The sequence below is a fragment of the Lepisosteus oculatus genome, chromosome 11, assembly GCF_040954835.1.
Source record: "Lepisosteus oculatus isolate fLepOcu1 chromosome 11, fLepOcu1.hap2, whole genome shotgun sequence".
Lineage (NCBI taxonomy): Eukaryota > Metazoa > Chordata > Actinopteri > Semionotiformes > Lepisosteidae > Lepisosteus > Lepisosteus oculatus.
The window spans coordinates 33,228,851-33,250,356 of record NC_090706.1 but is presented as its reverse complement, the minus strand read 5'-3'; the positions used below and the strand labels follow the sequence as shown (position 1 = coordinate 33,250,356).

Below are 21,506 nucleotides of genomic sequence, written 5' to 3'. Positions count from 1 at the left end.
ATTGTACATTACTGTATTACAAAAGGCTCAGCTGCTAAATCTAGGGATTGAAACCATGAATCTGCTGGTCTCCCATGATTTGATCTGGGAGTCCTTGTTTTGACACAGATTGTGTGTACATGTGTATTTGTATACGATCGCTGACACAGACAGACATCTATATGGCAGTAATTGGAAGAATTGCATTCTTTAGGAGCACTTTTGTCTGTGTCAGCACATAAAGCTGTTTATTCCTCAACAGAATAAATGTGATTGATGTCATTGTGTGTGAGCCCTCCAGTCTTTCTTTTCAGGTCTTTTCTTTTTGATTACCAAGATCTGGACATCATCGGTGTACCACTAAGGGAGAAAAAAAAAATAAACCCCAACTTAACGGAAAAAGATCTTATGACTAAATGAGAATAACTTACAGCACTGTTTGTGATTCCCTTTTGAAAATGGTGCCCTTTATAAAAATTAACTTCAAAGGCTTTCTGTGGGCTATAAAAGTTTTAGTTTCACCCTACTTCGGGGCACAGGGCTTCACAACATTAATTTTTAAATATTTATGTCTCCTTTTTAATCTCTTACCAAATAACAACTCCATTGTATTCATTGCAAGGTTTATTTAACAGTGGATGAAATGCATAGATGATATTTTTAGTCTGTTGTGCCTGCAGGCAATAAAAGGGTTTCTGGGGATGGTCAGCTAAAATTGTGATTTTCTAAACAGCTCCCATTCTGATACTGTAACCATCTTTAACCCCCCACCTCCCCAGCAGAATTGGACCCCATGTGCACTCCTGAGAAATTCAATTACATACCTCCTTGCCATTTGTGTAATTAAACAGAGAGGGGTAGCTGGTTAGACAGCTGTATGCAGGATTAGAGTAATTCTCTGTCAGGGAGGTAGATCTGGAAAGCCTTTGATCTCCCACAGCACTCTGGATCCTCCTTGTCGGATTGACAGAGGTTTTCTTGCACAAAGATGCAGTCTCTTTGATTTTCAGTGCTGTGTTTATCTACTCTTTTGCAAAGCCGGTTTTAAATATCTGACTGAAGATTCGGTGTGGTAATACTGGGCTCTCCTTTTGTTGTTTACAAGGCACAAAATTGTGTTACAGAGTGCAAAAACACTTTTTGATGGCCGTAACTTTACAATGCTGTGTTTTTATTATATGACCTTTAACAGAACCAAAAAAAAAAATAGACGGAAACTCTGGGCAGCTTGCTCCCCAGAGAATCTGTGTGCTAGCTTAATGTGTAATGCAGTGCAGTTTTTCAGGCTTTGGTGCTGGACACTCATAAAGTGAGCTCATATGCTTGTTTTCTCCTCGGGCATTTCTGTAATGAAAAAAGCAGTTTTTCTAACATCATTAGGAAATCTTTTATACCAAAATAAAAGTAGCATGATGGATTTCTCCTTTTTATTTTCTGAAATGTTGTGTTTCTAAATCATTTATTTTTGTTGCTCCTAAAGGCTTTATTCTTCTGCCAGTGTCTATCCAGAATTCATAACTCATAACTAAATTTACTGGCACACATATTCCACACAGGTCACGCTCGAATGCCGGACCTCATAGCATTCAGTTTGTAGAGCTCTCAAGTGAAATGAAGTTGTTTAGTCACCCGAGATATTGAACTTACCGAACCGATTGTTTACATCTGTTTGATGAAGTTTGGTGGCAGGGCGCGTGAGCACTTGGTACGTCGCAAACCTTCATTTGCTTGAGGTTTGTTCCGCTAAAGCAGTCAGACAAAGATAATGTTGATTCACACCAATTTATTTTTTAAAAAAAATATTCAGTAGGCTGGCCTGAAGTAGTCAATGGGAAAATGTGCTAATTGCAAATTCTGCCTGTAATATGACACCTGTAACTCCTTGTGCCAAGAATAATAAACACTTGATGGAAATGTTGTCCAGAATGCTTAATTTGTAATATGAGTGTTTGAAAAACACTCAGTATGAAAGTATGAGCAGTATGAAAAATGGAGCTTTGTGTAACTTTGTGTTTTTTTTTCTGGTTAGTACGTTTATTTATCCCATCTATACATAATCCGAAAGCTGATGTTTTCTGATAAGGGTCAGGGGTGGTGAATTAGTCCAGTTTAGATATGGAATATAAACAAGATCTTCTTATTTGATTCTGTGCTCTTCTCTTGTTGGTTATCCGTACTGTGCAGTAGCCAGTTCTGTTTACTTCATGACATTTCTCAAGAAGAGGATACCGCAGCCAGGGCTTTCAGATTTTTTTTTTGTCCTTTGTTAAGTGTTCTTGACATTTTAAAATGCAGAGCTTTACTGCCTTCTTTCCCCAGCCAGGGCCTTTGGGCTCCCTTCCTTCCTGCTCCTGGCTAGTTGATAATTGAACATAAAAGCTTGTATTTAGTCAGCTACAACTAATCACTAGCTCTCAGGCTTGTAGTAAGTGCATTCTGCTGTTTTTCTTATTGAAGCACAGCTGTATTTGCTGGAAAAAAGGGATTAGAACATTTAGATAAAGCACCACACGTCATTCCTTCCCAAACCCAAATCGGACACTGATGGGTTACGTTTCCTCTGGAGTTTTTGTATTCATTGTTTTCATCCATGCGATATTGCTCTGCTTTTAAGGAGATTGTATTAACCCCAGGACAAAACGTGTAGAAATATTTCAGATCAATCTCTGGTGATGACACAAGCCTGCACTAAACTGTGGTTTTTCACTCTTCTGCAGCTTTTGCTGTTTAGGCTGAGATCATCCTTGTTAATGCAAAGTGTTTTAGCTCTGCTCTGGTGAAAGGATCTGTCGTGCCCCTCTTCACATTAGCATATGATATTAGAAGGTCGTACAGTCTGTACACAGGAATCTGAGCTCTGGATACATTTGTGAAGTGTTGGCTAATTCTGCTCTCCAGCATCCTTGGGTTTTTAAGATGGTTTATAAATAAGTTTATTATAATACTTTCAGTTGCAGTCCAGCTCCCCTCTTAATTCTTGATGATTGGCACTGTGTTTCTTTTAAATGGGAGACAACTGGTATATATTATGAGGAAACTATTGTTGCTGTCATTACTGTGAGGGCCGTTCTTGTGCAATTCTTTCTGAACCAAATATCTTTCAAAGTTCCAGACTAACAGAACAATTCCTTTGTGTGCCCCAAAGCTCTTGTGTGATTGGGCTTGTGTGTTGGTGTTACTTCATACAGTATATCTGAAATACACCTTGTTTTTTTTTTTACTTACGGTGTAATGTATCTGAAAATAGTTGTTCCTACATAACACTATAATAGACAAATAGAATATGAATCAATACTAAAACAAACCAGAGGACTCAAGTGGAAACTTTGAGGAAGTGCATATTTAAAATAAAGAACAGGAGGCATTTTTAAACCAAAAGATGCTGATCTTTGTGACAGTCTACCCAGTTATGATGTTGAAAACAATAACCTGATATCATTTAGTTTGAAATGGCTGGATGAGATCCTCATCTCAGTTTGCTGTTAGAAACTAAACAAGCTACAGTATATGGACCTAATGAGCTCCTGTCTTGTACCCATTCTTGTAAAGACATTGGTAATTTAAAAAAAAAGATCCTATACAACTAAGTGTACATCAGGACATTCAAGAAATTAAAGCATATGATGAAAGCTAGTTTGTATTCAAATCTCTGTATACATATTTTATTTATATCACACCTTTCATGTCACTACATTCAAGGTAGAAAAAAAATAAAGAAAAATGTGCCCACCATAGAGACAGGTAAATAATATACCTTAAAAAATGGTAAGAAATGCACAGATACAGTTCTAACAGTAAAATGACTGTGAAACAAGAAACCACAATTGTTTTTTTTATATATAATGTACCAAATTTTTCCTTCATTGTAGATGAAGCTGGTATTCTTTTTTTAAGTGTGTGATCTGTGAAATGCTGTTAATAAAATAAGGATATTCAATTTGATTCAGTGGAATTTGGAGTGAAGTAATTAAAATGAATGAGATGCAATGTCAGTCAGTTCTCTTTTTAACCACCAGAGGGGAGCAGTTGAGCTGTAAAGGGATTATTGTGGGTGTGGAGAGGGATGAAAGTACTGTAGGAATTTGTGCTGCAGTTACCTCTTTCAAACACCAGATGTGTGCAGTTGAGCTCTGTGAAAAAAGAACCTCCAACAATGCATGTTTAGAGTGAATGCCCCATATTTATTGTCCAGAGTTAAACAGGTTACTGAAGCATTTGATTATTAGTGTGGTTACTATTTTAGAGAGCTGTCTGTGATATGCTTCTGGAAAAAACAATACAAAAATTAAGCTGTGACAAGAAAAACAGTAAACATTAATTAAATTAATGGTGGTGTTCGCACAGCCTTAGTAAAAAAAAACAAGAAGATAATTTTTCCTCAGAGTGAGAGGATGATTTTTACACTCATTTATAAGTACAAGCTCATGTGTTTTTGATTGCTACTTATACCAGATAGAACCAAAAGTATTCTCCTACAAAATTAATTAGGATAATAAGGATTGGTGTGCACGTACCAAGTCTGTGTATTCTTGAGTGCACAATTCAGCAGGAAGATTTATAACAGTGTACGAGTCAGAGCGTTACTCCCTGCTGATGAGACAACTGCACCAAGAGGGTTCAGGTGTTAATTAGTAGTGGGGTGTACATTGGGAATACTGTCTTGTGATGGATTTGAATTGACTCTTATTGATCTCCTAAAGAATGTTAGGGAGAGTCTCTAAACTCCTTTTCTTCTGCTGCTTGAGAAACAATACTGCATCTCATTGCTCACTGGATCTGAATTTGTTTTTTTTATCTCAGGGGTTAGTTTTTGTTTTTAACTGCCATTTAGTACTAATGGCTACCTGATTCTGCAGTTTAGCTCCCTCCCTCTTGGTGATTTTGCCTGACATACCTTACCCATCATACCCCCTAGTAATAGGTTTCATTGACATTGCAGGCCAGAGAGCTGGGTACTGCTGGGGCTGTGCTGATACCCAGGCAGCTGCTGCAGAGGCTGGCCTTTGTTGTGGCGGTGCCTCAGGGGAGAGAGACAAAGCAATTGAACAAAAACACAGCTACACATGGCCTTGTCCATTGAGGTCGAAGGGGAAGAAGATTGATATCTTGCTGTGGAAACTAATGAAACAGCACTGTTTCAGAGCCTTGTGTCAAGGGAGGGCATGTATTTCCAAAACCTCAGTGTTTCGTTTAAAATTGACAAATCAAGGTGCAATCGTGGTATAGGGATGCAGCCTATTAAGTGAGCTCATATTAATTAGTAACAGTTTGAAGAAAAGCAAAGATTCTTGCTTACTGAGGTTGAAGAATATAATGTGCATTCGGTTTGTGACATTTTTTGTGCTTTTTCCTGAGATGGGGAAATATAAAATAATTGGGATATTTGGCTTTTAGGTAATAAGTTGATTTTTTTCATGTTGAAAGTAGTTGCGGTCTGCATTTTTCTGACGTTACTTTTCTTGTTCAGCACAACTGTAGTATTTATCACCTTAGCTAAATCCTAATTATTGGGTCAGCAGCATTCAGCTCAAGGTGATTTCCTTAAAACAGTGTTGTTTTAAAATTAATAAGTGGCTAGCAACAACATTTAACAAAAGTCCACTTGTAACTATTAGAAAAATAATGATAGAACATCTGTTTTCCTCTGAACTGTCAGACAAGAAAATACAAAAATGAGCACAGACAGTAATGAAAGAACTGTACACAATAATTTCCCATAACTTAATGCTTTTTTATCAATCCAATTAACCTATTGACAGTGCTATTTACCAGAAAAAAATATATATTTGACTAAACTGAACAATAACACATCTGAACTGTTACAGCTTTATTGGTTTTAGTCATGTAATAGCATTTAGAGGTCATGGTTCCAATTTAAGAAGGCTTCTGTTAATATGAAAATCTCCTCTTCATGAATAACTTCAGTTACATATGCATGACTTGCAAAAATAAACCTAAATCACAAATGATTGTTGTAATGTATTCTGGGTATTCTGTGCATTCTGACCTTTTCCACTAGAGGTGTGCTGTTGAGCTGTATATCAGCTTTTGCAACCCTTATCCATTTGTTTTGGAAACATGTTTTGTGTGTAATGTTTTTGTACAATTATAGTTTATAATTTTCTTGAATTTTGGTTGGTATAACAGGATATAAAATAGTTCTTTAAGAAACAAAGTAACTTCTCTGGCATTCATTTTCAGTTGTCGTGGTTTTTTTAATCATTCTGAATATTTCTAAAAAGCTTTCATTCGTTAACAAATTTCCTGTAAGGCCACCCTAACAGTTGGCACTCTATGGAATGAATTAGGTCCGGATATGAAATGTTAATGCTAGCACCCTGCATAGTAAATGTCTTAAAAGAAGGCCACTTGCTCAAAGACCTTTTTGATTTGTTTCAACTGGATTAATTCAAAACCAAATGTACTCTGTGCCTATCTTGCCCTCATAGCTGTTTTCCACTTTAATATTAATTGCCTACTTTAAGAGTTCTACTTTCAGCTGGATGTATAAGTAAATAAGAATGCTAACTCTGGTGTTTGTTAAAGATGTATGATTTGGGTTTTAAACAGTTAAGACTTCCCTGGATGTAAATTTATTTTAAGTTATATGAAGCAGTCTTCGGATTCCAGTTGCATAAACTAAGAAAAAAAGAAAGCTTAGAATGAGATCTTCACAATCTGCTGCTTATTCATGCGTTTCACTTTCAGCATAGTGAAGGGTGTATTTCTCAGGATGGCAAAGGCTGATTTTAAAACAGGCCAGTTTCACAAACAAATACCACAGCAAAGAAAATACATTAAACGGTCTGAGAAAGTGAAAATATATGATGGACACATCATATGCAGGGGGTTTGCTAGTAAATCTTTCAGGCACCCTGACACTTTTGTTTTGTATCATTTTCTTGGCAAAGTGTAGTCTTGGTTTAAATTAGTTTAAAAAGTAATTTTAAATATCCCATGACAGCTCTCTGAAGGGATGAACATGCCTAGAAATATAAACAGTGCGCTGCTGGTACCTAATACTGTACTTTCCATCACAGTAATTCAAACATCTTTTGTCTTTTTGTTGTATGATAGTAGAAAAGACTAAGACTGTTAATAATCACAGTAACTCCTGATGAACAGTATTAGCACAGAAAAGTATTACCCAACATTTTTTAGCTCCTGTTATTAATGTGAACTTGTTTCTATATACTTTATTCACATAGTTTGTTGTTTTGAACTTCTGTTGCAATTTTTTTATTTTAATTGAGCTTAGTCAAGTCTCATTCTTTTGTTAGGAATACTCCCGTGGGTAAAGAACCTTTTTTCTTTTTTTTCTTTAGTTTTCTTTCATTGATTACTTATCACAGAGCAAAGGACATTCATTCCCATTTTGGGTTAAGGAAGGACTCTTCTGTTTATGTCTTTGTTTTTCAGATAAGCCCCAGAACACCTTATCGCCCTGCCTATGCATTTTATTTCAAACATTGAATACAGTGTATCTTCACTGAGCTTACATGGTATTTTTCAGACCCTGGATTCCAACTTGGAAAGGTTCCTCTTATTCTGGGAGGGCAGGTCCTTGGGCTTGGCCTGTTTTTTTATTTTCTGCCGTCAAGATAGAGGGAGTGATTCATACATTGTGTTACTGTTGCAAGAGGCACAGATGGATGGGATTTGTGATTAATGAGAACCTGTATCTCTCCCATTTGTATGAACCCATATGAACTTCTTAGAAAAACATGTTATTTGCAGAAAGTACATTGGGAGGTATCTGAAAAAAAAACCACATGAAAAGAGCTTTGAGAAACTCATCCATAGGCACACACCCATACACTCCCATAGAACCATACGATGTTTGATTGATTTTCTGATTTTCAAAGGCTTTTTGTCAAGCCTGTGGGACACACCTGGTATTTTAAATTGTAAAAAAATCTTGTGAGGAGGAAATCAAGTTGAGGAATATAATAAGCTGAAATGCAGTTTTGTCAGGAGAGGGCAGTGTTTACCCATGAATGGTATCTTAGGTCTAGGAAGATGTAACAGTTAATGTATAGAGCATAAAGCCCTAAAATATGTTTGTATTGAGAAATGTTGTATTTTGTATGTTAAATACATTATATTGTTTATGTATGTATAACAAAACTTGCAAGTGTAGTGTATTTTAGTGTAGTGTGACAATTCAGCTCTGAAGTTTACAAGAAGAAAAGGCATAAATAATATAATATGTACTTTCTCTTTGCCAAAATCCTCTCAGGGCACCTGATACTGGATATGCAATTTATTGTTTTTTAAGGGCATTGTCAGGAGTGTAGTTTCTCTGTTTACATCGTTTCTGGTCCTAGGAATTGCAAATTCAGCATCATATGAGTAATTAATTTACAAAAATAAAACTGATGTCTAAGTAGTGTTAAATTAAACATCAATTTAAGGATTTTAATCAGATTACATATGTGAATGTCACAGCAAAAAAGTGTGGAAAGCTCACGTTTGGTGTGTTAATCCTCCCTTTGGTCCTTGAAAAGGATGTATTATTAAAATAATTAAGTAGAGATAACTGAAGTCTTGCATTTAAGACAGGACAGTGAGTGATTAGGCAACTTTATACATTCATATTAAATTAAAAGTTAGAGATCAAAACAGTTTATGTAATAAGCTGTACTTCTTTTTTTTTTGCTTTTCTACCACCTGATTTCAACTCTTGATTAACATTTATGTATTAGGAATTATTACAGATCTTCAAGGAACCTTTTGATTTTTTTTACTATTGTAGAGTAAATGGATTTTAAGGGCCCCTTCATGGAAAAAAATAACAGATTTACCAAAAACTACCCCTAGCAGTAATATTATTTGGACTTGATTACTCTTGTCTAAACTAATTTAAAATAATTGACTTATTCATGTGTTTGAAGTAATGCTATTTATTTAAGATTTGGAATCATACACCTCTCTTACACTCTTAAAAAACAATTACTTTCTTCACTCCAATGGAAAACAATCACTAATTTGCAGTTTACTATTCCTTGGTTCCCAGACATGTTAATTAAATTATCTTGCCCCTGCTTTATGAAGTAATATGGATCTGTTAATTCCATTTTAAAATGTAGTAGAATTAATTAAATATTTAAATAAAATGTAGTGCCATTAATGGTTAAATATGTATAATATTTGACAGTAGTATTGGAAGTATTCATTTCTTAATTTCAGTATTACCATTCAGATATATTTTAAAGGTGGCATCAGCAGAGCTTACAATTTACAATTTCTAGGAATTTGATTGCTTGGAGACTCTTCCATTCACTTTTACTGAGAAAAATAATAAATAAAAAGTGAAGATACTGTTGCAATGCAAGGGACATTGTAGTTACACTTTCCAGACACCAGGGGTGTGCAAGTGAGCAGGGCTCGAAACTCCTCCCCTGGTCCCTCCCATTGAAAGTCACTCCCATTTCTTTCCCCATCAGCCTTCCCCGGCAACCGCCCCCCTTCCTCCTTTTGTTCCCACCCTGCCATCTGCTGCAATATCGGACATTTTCTGACTCACCAGCTGCTGGTGTCTGGGATCCATTTTATGCATCATTCTGTTCAGCATGCTGATGGAAACAAGGGATTCTTAAGAGCTGCTATTCAGCTATTCAGCACATTCACCGCCTTTGTGCTCCTCATAGCAACAGGAGCTCTGCTTTGGTAACCACAGAGAATGTTTTGTACAAGAAGCAGCACCCTGCCCTCAAATATTGTTTACTGGTTTTAAAATGAATTTTCCACTGTGAAGATCACTGGAAGTTGTTCTTTTTCCATTGCCTGGGTGTTATTCTGAATTCAAATCAATATTTTAATGCTCACCATTATTGCCACAAAGAAGTTAAAAGCACATTAAGAACAAACTGTGAAATTCAGTATCACTTATTCCACTTTGTACCAGGTAAACATTAACCCTATAATCTCCACCCTAATGTAAAGGAAAATAAATATTGAAGTGGTACAAAGACTGAAGTTCTGTATCTGAAATGAGTTACATGTATGGAAACCTTAAGAATGCAATAATTAAAAAATACTAATTCCAAAAGACGTTTTATAATAAATTAATTAAAATAAAGGGACTTTCTAAATAACTTTAGTCTGTTATGTTTCACTAGTAAATGCTAAGATATTAATTGGTTAATTTGTTAGTGTACGTTTTTTTACTCCTATTATAATGTAAGATATTTATTGATTAGTTTTACAGGTTACAGCAGTTTGTTTAAACTTAAAAAGATTAGATACATTTGAGAGAAAGTAAAAGTAAGGCTATGTATTATGTTCAGAGTTTAATCGTCAGGGACTTAAAGGAAAACATGCATTTTCAAAAAGTGGCCACTAGAGGTGTGCTCTTGAGCTGAAATTGAGTCTTTTGAAGTAAAGCGAAGCGTATCACACAATGGATTCTGTCATCTGATAGGATATGTATTAAAAATAGCATAAACCTTATCCACATGAAGTGAGTTATTGTGCAAAAACACCCCCAAAAAGTGGATTCTTGGAACAGGGAGTTTAAATTTGTGATGAGCCATGTTTTAAAAGCATATTTACAATAGCATTGCCAACTCAGCCAGACACTCCTTTAAGCTTCCTGACTTGTTTTCAGTAACTAAGACCTTTTAAGGAGAAACCAAGTGAGGGAGTTGAGGAAAGAGAACAGGAACTAGCCTGTGTGTGTGAGTGGTTCCTTTTCCCTTTAAACCACAGACTACCTAAAGTTCTGTCTGGGTCTCACATTTAAAAACTATTTTGCCATGCTTACCCAATAGAAGGAGACACTTGAGCTGGTGTTTACAGATAAAAAGCTCAGTAATTATGAGATATTTGGACTAGTCTCAAAATTTCAAACAGCTGTGAGATGCGTGCTCGTTACCCCCTATTGTGCTGAGCTCTGTTAAAGTCAGCCATCAGGAACAGGTGGGGAATAGGCCTGAACATAATGAGGACTTTGTCAGAGTGCTGAGCAGAACAAAAAGTTACAAAAAAAAACCTGGGTGTTACTAATGGCATTAGAATGAAGGGCAGAGGAGATGTACAAGATGAAAAGGGCACGGAAAAAAAAAAAACCCTGGCAATTGTGACAGCAGCCAGAAAAGAAAGGTATCAGAAAAAGAAAATCATATGACAGTGAACATTTATATCGAGTGATTCACGAGGTGGGTTTCTCCCCCAGACCTCACCACATAGCATCAATAACATGGTGTGCTTTCAGTTGCAGATTTTGTGAAGGTTCAAAGAATAGGAATAGATCGGTAATGTACTGCCTTATCTTTTGCTCACCAGTTTTTAGCAATGTCTGGCTGTACTTTAGTAGCAAGTAGTTATACAGTTTTTAAGATTGTTATTATTCATGGATTGTCAATGAAGAAAAAGGGGCTTTTCAGATTTGAGAAGCAGCAATATGTCCTTTAACATCTGTGCTTAAGTGAGGGCTTAGCATATGAAAAGCAGTTATTAAGCATCATTATTTATATATATATACAGTGTAGACCAAGATCAGTGTGTATCATATATCCTATGCTGCCTGAAAACATACAGCAGCATTTTAAACCAGGAGTTAAAGGCATCTTTTGTTTTATTCCTCGGTTGTAATAATTAATGAAATTGTGTCTTCCATCTGTAGTATTTGCTAAGGTTTTACAAGCTCATACAGTATATGACATTAGACATTAAAGTTATTTTAAGAATTTTGAAATGTATTGCAGTGTTTCTGGCTTGCTTTTAAATCTGTCACTTTTCAGTGACGTCATGCAGTTGCTTAGGTAGTGTGCTTGCAGTATGTCTGGATCGACATTCACTTACTGTATTCTGTTTTACAGTATTGTGTGTGTCTGTACTGTATATGCCATTGATAGACAGTAGGGGTGTGCAATTGAGCTGTGGAAAACATTAAATTGAGACATTCGCTTCAGTGTTCAGCCATTTCGTGGTATTGCATTTCTCATACACAGACCCCATTTTATGAACTGGGTGTCTTTTTTGCTTTATCAGAGTGGATAATGCTGAGCACATGGTGTCTGCAAACACAGAGGCACACTGACACACTTCCATGTTAGGATTTAAAGGGACAGATTTAATTTCGTGGTGTGGGTTTCAGGCTGAGGTTTTTGGCTTTCTTAAATGTACTGTAGTTTTAATTTATTATTCAATTTATTATTTTTAAATGAGTGGATTGTAAATGCAAATTTACTCTCATAAAATCTTATTTTCTTTAATTATGATATGTGATGTGATGTAACATTCGGATTTCTAAAGACCTATTTAAACAAACATGAATGCTGCGTGTCATTTCCACTAAACATAATAACTTTGAAGATTCAACAGTTACAAAGACTGGCTCTATGCTACATACAAAGACAATAAAATATGAAGCCTCTATAAACATCGTCATAGAAACTACTATTTTGCCAGATTTTGGTTTTGAAGTAAACAGCACCTCCTTTATTTGTTCCTGTTTTACAGCGGGGTCTAAAATGAGGTTACATAACTGGTCCCCTTGAGATATGGGGTGTCCCCAAGGTGTGTAGAGCTAATGAGCAGTATTTGAGTGAATCATGGCTGCTTCTGACCACCTGTCCTTTGTGACGGTGGTTGTTACCCACGGGACTTAGGAATAGTGCGGTGAGGTTCCTGAAAGGTTTTTTCATCCTTGTCTTGTTCGTGAGCAAACACAGCCTCCTGCTTTTTTTTACTGCCTCGCTACATTAAGAGTGTGTCTGCAGGGACCCCTGGCCACGTTGGAGAAAATTCTTAAAAGGCGTCTTTCTTTGCTGGGTCATTTTTGTCCACAAAAACAGACCGTCACAAAAGTAGACTGTCTCTTGCCTGGCACGTGCATCTGAACCTGTGGAATCGAGCTCTCAGCATCATTACTTCGTTTTGGCTGTGACCGCATGAATAGTTTTATTTTGCTTATGTCTCGTTCAAGGGGGTTTACACTGCATTGTCATGGGCAGGGCTTTGCGGAATAGCGGGTTTACTCTCTCCTGCTTATTTATTGGTCCCCTTTCCCTGAGCCTTTACCATGAGGAATGTGTGCTGTGAGCAGCCGACATGGAGGAGGTGTAGGGTGAGCTCGCTGCTGACTTGACCCCTCGGTCAGGCAGGCTGACCTGCAGTCCATCTGGAAGTTGTTTTCACAGGATGCAGGAACAAAAGGCGGTTTGGTCACGGACACTGTAGCGTATGTAAATGTGGGTCGTGTTCCATAGACATCTGCAGCCAGTACTTGCTTGTGCCAGGCTTTTTTTTTTTTCATTCCAACCTATCTGCTTTTGACTGTGTTTTGTCACAGTTAAGTCCGTAATTAGCTTAAAGTAAATAAAAAAAACTCTTTAAAATGTGTGGAATTTAAAATAATGATGGTAGTGATTATACAGGCTTTATATAATTAGTGCAAGCTCCTTTTAGATATGATACACATTAGATATGTAGTTGACACATGTTGTGGTTTCCTATTGTCTCATAGATATATAACTCAGGTTTCAGGAAAGTTTGCAAACTATTCAGATAGTTTAAACACCTTATTTATGGATTTTGGATAATTGATACCCTTCCTGTCCTGTGAGCAGAAATGCAGATCAATGATATGCATTTAAAAGCTCCTTGAACACAGTGATACACTTGGCTCTACTCCTTCTGTGTGGCGTACTTCAGATTACGTCTGTGCTTTGTCAAGATAGCTCCTTATTTCTTGCTGAATGATGCTCTCTTTCTTTAAGTTTCTTAAATAGAAAAGATCAGTCTGTAGTGGCTCAGTCTGGCGATACATGCAAATGTCTGGACAGCTCAGAGGTAATCACTGAGTTGGCATTATAGAGGGACATCTGTTCACTATACTGTTTCCACAGTTTGCCATCTGGACAGATTCAGTCTAAATTCAAGTGAATTGCGTAAATGTCCATTATGAATAAAAACTAGTTGCATCATAAAAAGCAGTTCGTGTCATAGTGTGAAAAGATCTGTTTTGTAACGTTTGGTTTCTAGCGTACGTTAACTAAAGCATAAAGAGAAGAGTGAAATCATCTGCATCTAACCTGACTAAGAAAATGGTCTTGCTGGTCTTACAAAAGGGACGTAAATTTGAAAGCGAACATACGAATATGATCGAGCCAGTACTTTGACCTTGTTTCAGTTCAGTAATTAAAAAAGTAAATTAAAGTAGATTTTTGGTTCATTAATAATTGTATGTTTATAATGTTAATGTTTTTATCTGCACTGGACAGATTTTTACGGCCTTCTTTCCAGAGCTATTTATTCCTGAACTTATTTATCCTGAACTTTACAAGCAGTAGTACGTGTTTGCTGTGCATGTAGGAAAATTAGATGATTAAAGACATAACCCTGTTGTAAGGGTATGTAGGCTTGTAATTTAATATTCCACACTATGCTGACCTTAGTGTTAGAAGAGCAGTCCCCCATTATTAACAGATGTCTGCTTCAGTCTGTTGACATAAATACAGACCTCATCAATTACAATCACTGCATTGTAAGTAATTTGTTTTGCAAGTTTTTTTTCTCTAAACGAGGTGGTCACACTAAATACTGTTCACGGAATGGTAATTTGGGTGCCGGATTGTCTCCCATATTAATATGGTAGATCAGATGAAGTTGCAGAATATCCTAAAATATGTTTTAAAATTGATTACAACTGAGTAGTGTGCAATCATTGAATGATCTGTAAAAATCTCTTTTAGTTTTTAATCTATCAGCCATTGAATATTCAAGCTTTTAAATACATGGTTCAAATATTTGACCGATTTGTGTGTGCTCAATCAAATAGATTTAGATTGCAAGGAGGTAAATGATTGCAAGTGCCCTCAGTTCCCTGAGATCGGCCCATTTATAAAATGAGTGCACTCCATCAATATAATACAATACATTTATCTCACAGATGTGATTACCGCAAGCATGATGTCGTGGGCAGACAATTGACTTCTTTAGGTTATACATTCAGGAGAGCTGTTCCTTCCCCTCCAGACTTCAGTGTGTTGGGGGAGGAGAGGAGGGAGGGGAGGCATTTCACAGAAGCCTGTTGGAAGGCAGATAGATGGTTTTATGGTGTTAAAACATGGGCTTACTCTTCCAGTTAACCAGGACAATGACACACAGAGGGCACTGGCTGCACATAAGTTGGGCCCCTTTCTTACTATGCTATGCTTTCTTACCCCTTTCTAATATGCTCTCCCTCTCCCAAATTCTATATACAGATCTCCATTAGCGGCAATATGTCTGTCAGCAGTGTGCACTTACCATGTCAGGCTAGTGGAAGATATACACACACAAGGGGATCTTCCTGTTTAAGAATCCAGTAATTCAAAGGGACTGACTGGAAATGTTCACTGAGTGAGGCACTTTTAGAAAAATTGTAGACACAAGAACAAATATATATTTAGTATACTATATATGATAGTATGTATGGATGTAAAAGTGTGCAGAATATTACTCACGATTCTTGAATCTCTTAACCTCTAAGGATTTGCCCAGCTCTTTAATATGGCACTCTAGCTACATTTACCTCAAGGGTGAATGTCTTTTCTTGATCAAATTAAAAGCATCCTTATTTCCACCTAACAGCAATATGATGATTATATAATCAGTGCAATTTCAGTTTTCACATTTTCCTCAGTCTGTTTTTGTAGCTAGATTACAATTTTGGCATTTGCAGTCTGGTAGACTGAGAAATCCATTTCCGTTGAAAATGGAGCCACCAAACTGTGTGATTTCAAATGCATGGCAAATTGATACACAGTGTATTAAAAAAACGAAATCCTCCTTCTATGTCATAACTGCTCCAGGGGCGCTATACAATGGCTAACCCTGTATTCTGACCCCATGGAGAGCAAGCTGGGGTGTGCTAAAAGACAAATTGTATAGGGCTAATAAAGTGATCTTATAAGCAATAAGTATCTGTATTAATCTCCTGTCTTCCTTCTTACAGCCAAGAAAGACCAGGATAGCACTGATGATAAAAAAACAGCACAAAAGAAGAAAGTCAAAGAACTGAAAGTGCTGGATTCCAAAACAGCACAAAATCTCTGTGAGTGCTGTGTCTGTATTTTATTTTTGTTGTTTAAAAAAATAATTGTTAATGGAGCAGATTTTGTCAGCGTTTGTCAAACACATAGTACCAGCTGCAGCAGTAGTTTTTGGAGGGTTTTGCATTTGATGGTAACATTTTAAGTTCATATATCTTTTACATTTTAATCTACACGTATATATAGTCTTCCAGCCAGGATTATAAACCAGTAAATGTAATTCCCCATCAGTAATGTGTGCTGGGAACAAATATGTACATAAAGCATTTATGAAAACCTAAGTTTATATTAAAATAAACTAAAACCCCTATACACAATTAGAATAGGATATAATGTCTCACATGTTTCTGTGCTGTTTTACAAGGGGATTTTAACACAGATTATAGATGTACACTTTATCTGAATGAACATGAACATATTATTCTTTTTAAGGGGAAAAATCACAGTATTTAATTTGACCTACCTTTACCTCTTTTGTGGATGTGATTTCTCACCAGCTATCTTCCTGGGATCTTTCCGACTCCCATATGAAGAAATAAAGAATGTCATTTTGGAAGTGAATGAGAAAGTTCTCACTGAATCCATGGTGCAGGTAATTAATTTTCCTATTTTTATGTGTTCTTTGCTCAGACTCAGGTTTGTAATTTAGAAGTTTAAATGTTTTCTCGATCATTTTGCAAATAGAATATTGTAACATAAAAATGGATTTTATGCTTGGTAATATTCAATATTTCTATTTTTGCAGTACACATAATATCACATCACATCACTGTCTTTTAAAAGATAATTAACTGTCAACTGTGATACTTGTCAGTACATATTTTAACCTGATAATATTTTGAACAGGATAAAATGTTACACAACTGTTTAGATTTAAATGGTGGTATTTTGTTATTTTGTACACAACAACAAAATGCATTTTTATTGTTATTTTTAGAAGTCTTTTGTGACTCTAGGTTAAGAATGCTGGTAATTAAAAATGTTCAAATGTGTGCTATGAATTGCCTTGACTCAATTAGACATGAACTACATTATTGAAAATAATTATTTTAATGAAATGTTCAAAGTAAGGTCAGAACTGCTTATTGAAACTGCCTTGCTGTTTTGCAAGGCAGTGTTTTATGCATTTGCACCTGTACATCATATAATTCTCTTCCAGTCCATTGAAAAGTTTCTCCCCTTATGATGTCAAATTGAGATGAAATCCTGCTGCATCCCCTTGAATAATTAAAAGTTCTTTTGCAAGCTGAAATACAATGCATTATTGTGTTCATTTGTGTATTTTATTAAAAAATACATGTTCTTAAAGCATGCCTGTGAATGCTGGAAGTCTTTTAGGCAGTGAGACATTCTATTACAGTTTATAAAAGCCTAACTGACAGGCCATTTGTACTTTCCAGTACTAGCTTAACCTCTAATCTTATTTGTAGTCTACTGATCATGCTTAAGCATCTTATACTTTGCACAGAGTATTTCTTCAAAGAACGCTAATGTCCGCTTTGAAAAGATAATCCAGGCTGTTATGTGATGTATCTTTTTTTTAATGTAATGGTATTCATGGACTTTTGTTTTTTTTACTGACAACACACACACCTTTTAAATATCTTATACAGACGTTGATTCTTAAAAATATTTAATGTGTTTATTTGTATGCTCGAGGTTGAATGTTACTCTAGTTTTTTGATGGTTTTATGTAATCAAGTAATCAAATGGAGTCAAGTAATCAAATTGCAATCAATAGACACTCCTGTCCAGACCACCACGCTGGGATCTTGCTATCAACTGGTCCGTTGCACACAACAGTTAGCGTATCATTTGGCACATCTGCAACACATTCGCTGGCTTCTTTCAGGGTGGTCCATACAGAACTTTGATTCATCACTTAAAAGGACTCCAGCTGAGTTCATTTGAAGTGACTTAGTTTGGCCATCAACATACAGATGGCTCAAAAGCATTGTTCTCCTGATAACGGGTCATGTTTTTTAGTTTTTCTTTCCTGGTTTTCACCAGGCTTGACATCCAAAGAGTTAATTCACCACAACAACTGTGCCCAATCAACAGTTTCATAAACGAGGTGGTTAATTACTTCTGCAACAGTCAGTCACTGCAGTCACTTACTGTAAATAAGTGCAGGGTCTTGAATTCAGGTAAGAAAAAAGCATAAACTACTAAGTATAACACATAAAACACTGAGGTTCGAGAGGCTAATTGCAAGAAAGTATATGTAGACTCATTATTTTCATATTCTAGATGCTGTGGGGAAGCAGTAAAAAGCCAAGCAGAATGTTAGGATAGTTAAAAGTGTACAACTCATGTCAAGGGATGTTATGTTAAAATAGGAGTTTTAAGGCCTCATTTGGAATACTGAGTACCAATTTGGCCAACAAGGTACAAAACAGATACTTCTGTTCAAGAATCAGTCCCAGAGAAGCACAAAGAGATCCATTCCCTGGCTCAAAGGAACAGGCTGAAGTAATCTAACGTTTTTAGTCAGAGAAGATTAGATTTGGACCTAATTCAAGTATTTAGAATCCTCAAAGGCCCTCAACCATTGAACATAATCAACAGTGAAACTACTGTACTGTACATGGATGTACATTTAAATTTATGGACAACAGGAGGCTCTTCTTTTGCACAGATACCTGTAGGAGAATGCAACTAGCTTCCTAGTCACGTTGCTGACAAACCCCTGGCTGCTTTCAAGAAGCAGCTGGATGATATGCTTTTATCAGTATGCAACTGAAAAACCAAATGAACTAGATGGGCTGAACATCTCCCTTTCACGTGTAGCCATCCTGATGTATATTAGCATATAATTAAACAATGTGAGGACAAATTTGTAAATCCTTTCACTCAATCCACCTTTGAATTTGTGCTGTGCAGAACCTGGTTAAACAGCTTCCAGAACAAGACCAGCTCAATGTGTTGGCTGAGTTGAAGGATGACTACGACGACTTGGCGGAATCAGAACAGTTTGGCGTTGTGGTGAGTCCACTGACGCTAACGTAAGCAGTGAGCAATTTTGTAGATGTAACTCTGAAAGGACAAATCTTCATAAAAAAACTTGCAAGTGAAAGTTTTTTTTTTTACTTCAGTGAAAAGCAAAAGGCATTGGGCTTTTTTGAGCTTTCGAGATCGCTGGTTGTTACCATTGCACTGCAAAAATTTGATTTACTTGTATGTATTAAGAACATCATTGTTTCTACCTGCAGAACACAGTGATCAGTTTATGCACGTAAAGACTGAAACTTTTAAGATCATTCCCTTTAGTAATAGTTTTTTCAAGTAACGTTCGGATAAGATCCTCGCATCAACCTACCTCACTGGCTGGGTAGGCCGGACGCCCCCCCTGCCGTTTTTAGCCTTTCTTTCGATCTCGCCTTCTGTTTCCCTGCAGATGAGCGCGGTGCCCAGGCTGCGATCTCGCCTGACCTCCATCTTGTTCAAGCTCCTCTTCGACGAGCAGCTCAACAACATCAAGCCGGACGTGGTGGCCGTGACCGCCGCCTGCGAGGAGCTGCGCAAGAGCGAGAGCTTCGCCAAGCTGCTGGAGCTCACCCTGCTGGTCGGGAACTACATGAATGCAGGCTCCAGAAACGCCGGTGCCTTTGGGTTCAGCATCAGCTTCCTCTGCAAAGTAAGGTCCCAGAGCCACACGCGCTCCCGCTTGGATTGACCAACCTTATTGTCGAGGCTTTGTTTTTCTACCACTTGAGTTCACGTATATGTTGTTAAGCAGCTGTTTATAGAGACAATACATTGACATTTTACCAACTCGTATTTAGTCTCGAATTGCACTGCAGTCCTTGGGTTTTCCCTCCTCTATATTGCAGTCATTTTTCTCACACTGGAGAAGGTCAGTATTATATCCAAAGCTTAACTAAAACATATTTCTAAGAGGCACATAGTTAAGGCCCAGTTTAGTTACTGCATAAGTGATTCAAAGGCAAGCCTTCTGAACTGAAGATACTGAATAAGAGGTTCACAGTCTTTTCCTGTAAATTACATGTAGTTATGAACAATGAAAGCCAGTCTGTTTTGTAACCCGCAACCCACACATAATATAGGTAATAACAGTTTATTCTTAATAATTATTTATACTTGTGATATTTTTTTTAGTTGCAGGCTTATGACTATTCCAATATCACACTGATTTAACAAATCACATTTAGGCATTGTTAAAAGCCGGAAGCCTTATGTACATTCAATTTGTTAACTTAACTATCACACAGTTTTTAATTCCAGTTTTTCAGACTAATATATAGTTTCTTTTATTGTTTTTACTTGTTTTTTTCTTGTTTTTAAATACATGTTTAACAGCTCTTCGGTTTTAGCATTATCAGTCCTTTTGCTAAACTTACATGTTTTGACTACAAAAGCCTTATAACTTTGATCAGTTGTTGTTAGTAGTGTGTTGTTTTATTTGTACTACAAGCCCTTTGATTTCTAAGAAAAGCAGGCTCTTTCATTTTGGTTTGCTTCCAGATCTCATTTCAGTGGTCAGAATTTGAACCCCTGCTTCCCTCTTCTCTCCGTAGCTTCGAGACACCAAGACCACCGATCAGAAAATGACCCTCCTCCACTTCCTGGCGGAAATTTGTCAGGAGCAGTATCCTGAGGTGCTGCATTTTACTGATGAGCTGATTCATGTAGAGAAGGCAAGCCGAGGTATGACAGCACTGGCAGATTAATTTGCCCTGTTGATTTAGGGCCTGATTCAAGTGATCAAGCTAGGAAATGTGAAATGTGAAGATAGAAAAGTGCAGTATAGAGTTTCATATATTTCCTTTTCAGATTTAAATGTTATGTTCTTCTCCACACGGTGATTACCAAATTATCATTTTTGTTTGGCTATAACATCTGCTTATACATCACATAAAAAAATATCAAATTAAAAAAATTAAATTAAACTGGTACTATTCCACTTGTCACTAAGAATTTAGGGATGAACATTCAATATGATATATTTTCAGTCATACCTGCATATTTAGAAAATTGCAATTTAAATCCCATTTACAGAGTAAGGTGTAGATTTGTTTATAAAGTAAACAGTAAATCTCTCCTTATAAGGGGTAGACAGTTTGTAAGGTTTTCACGATGACACTGGTAAATGTTTTATAATTAACACAATCTAGTGATAAGTAAGAGTTGTTTTGTGTTTTTCCTCACCGTGACCTATGACTATGTTTGTCTTCCTGCCATCCAGTACCTGCCGAAACACTACAGAAGTCCATAGACCAGATGTCTAAGCAGATCACGAATTTGGAAAAAGAAATTGAGACTTTCCCTCCTCCAACAGATGAAAGAGATAAGTTTGTGGAGAAGATGACAATATCCTTTCTTAAACTGCAATGTAATCATTTGTGACTATTAAAGGAGAGGTGGAGATACATTTATTTAATGTGCCTGAGAATGGATTAGAATAGATTAAGGGAGGGACATTTTGAAATTTGTATCTAAAATTGTGTAAATGTTAAATTTGCTGGG

General features: G+C 36.6%; 1 protein-coding gene across 1 annotated transcript in view; it reads left to right on the top strand.

The window, feature by feature from the left end:
- Positions 1-21,506, top strand: part of LOC102689798 (protein diaphanous homolog 1) — a 141,130-nt gene that overhangs the window by 84,933 nt on the left and 34,691 nt on the right. Inside the window, exons 18-23 of the mRNA XM_069195787.1 lie at positions 15,923-16,021; positions 16,517-16,611; positions 18,903-19,004; positions 19,417-19,656; positions 20,558-20,687; positions 21,226-21,351. Coding sequence (XP_069051888.1) covers positions 15,923-16,021; positions 16,517-16,611; positions 18,903-19,004; positions 19,417-19,656; positions 20,558-20,687; positions 21,226-21,351 — 792 coding nt within the window. The remainder of the gene's footprint in view (positions 1-15,922; positions 16,022-16,516; positions 16,612-18,902; positions 19,005-19,416; positions 19,657-20,557; positions 20,688-21,225; positions 21,352-21,506) is intronic.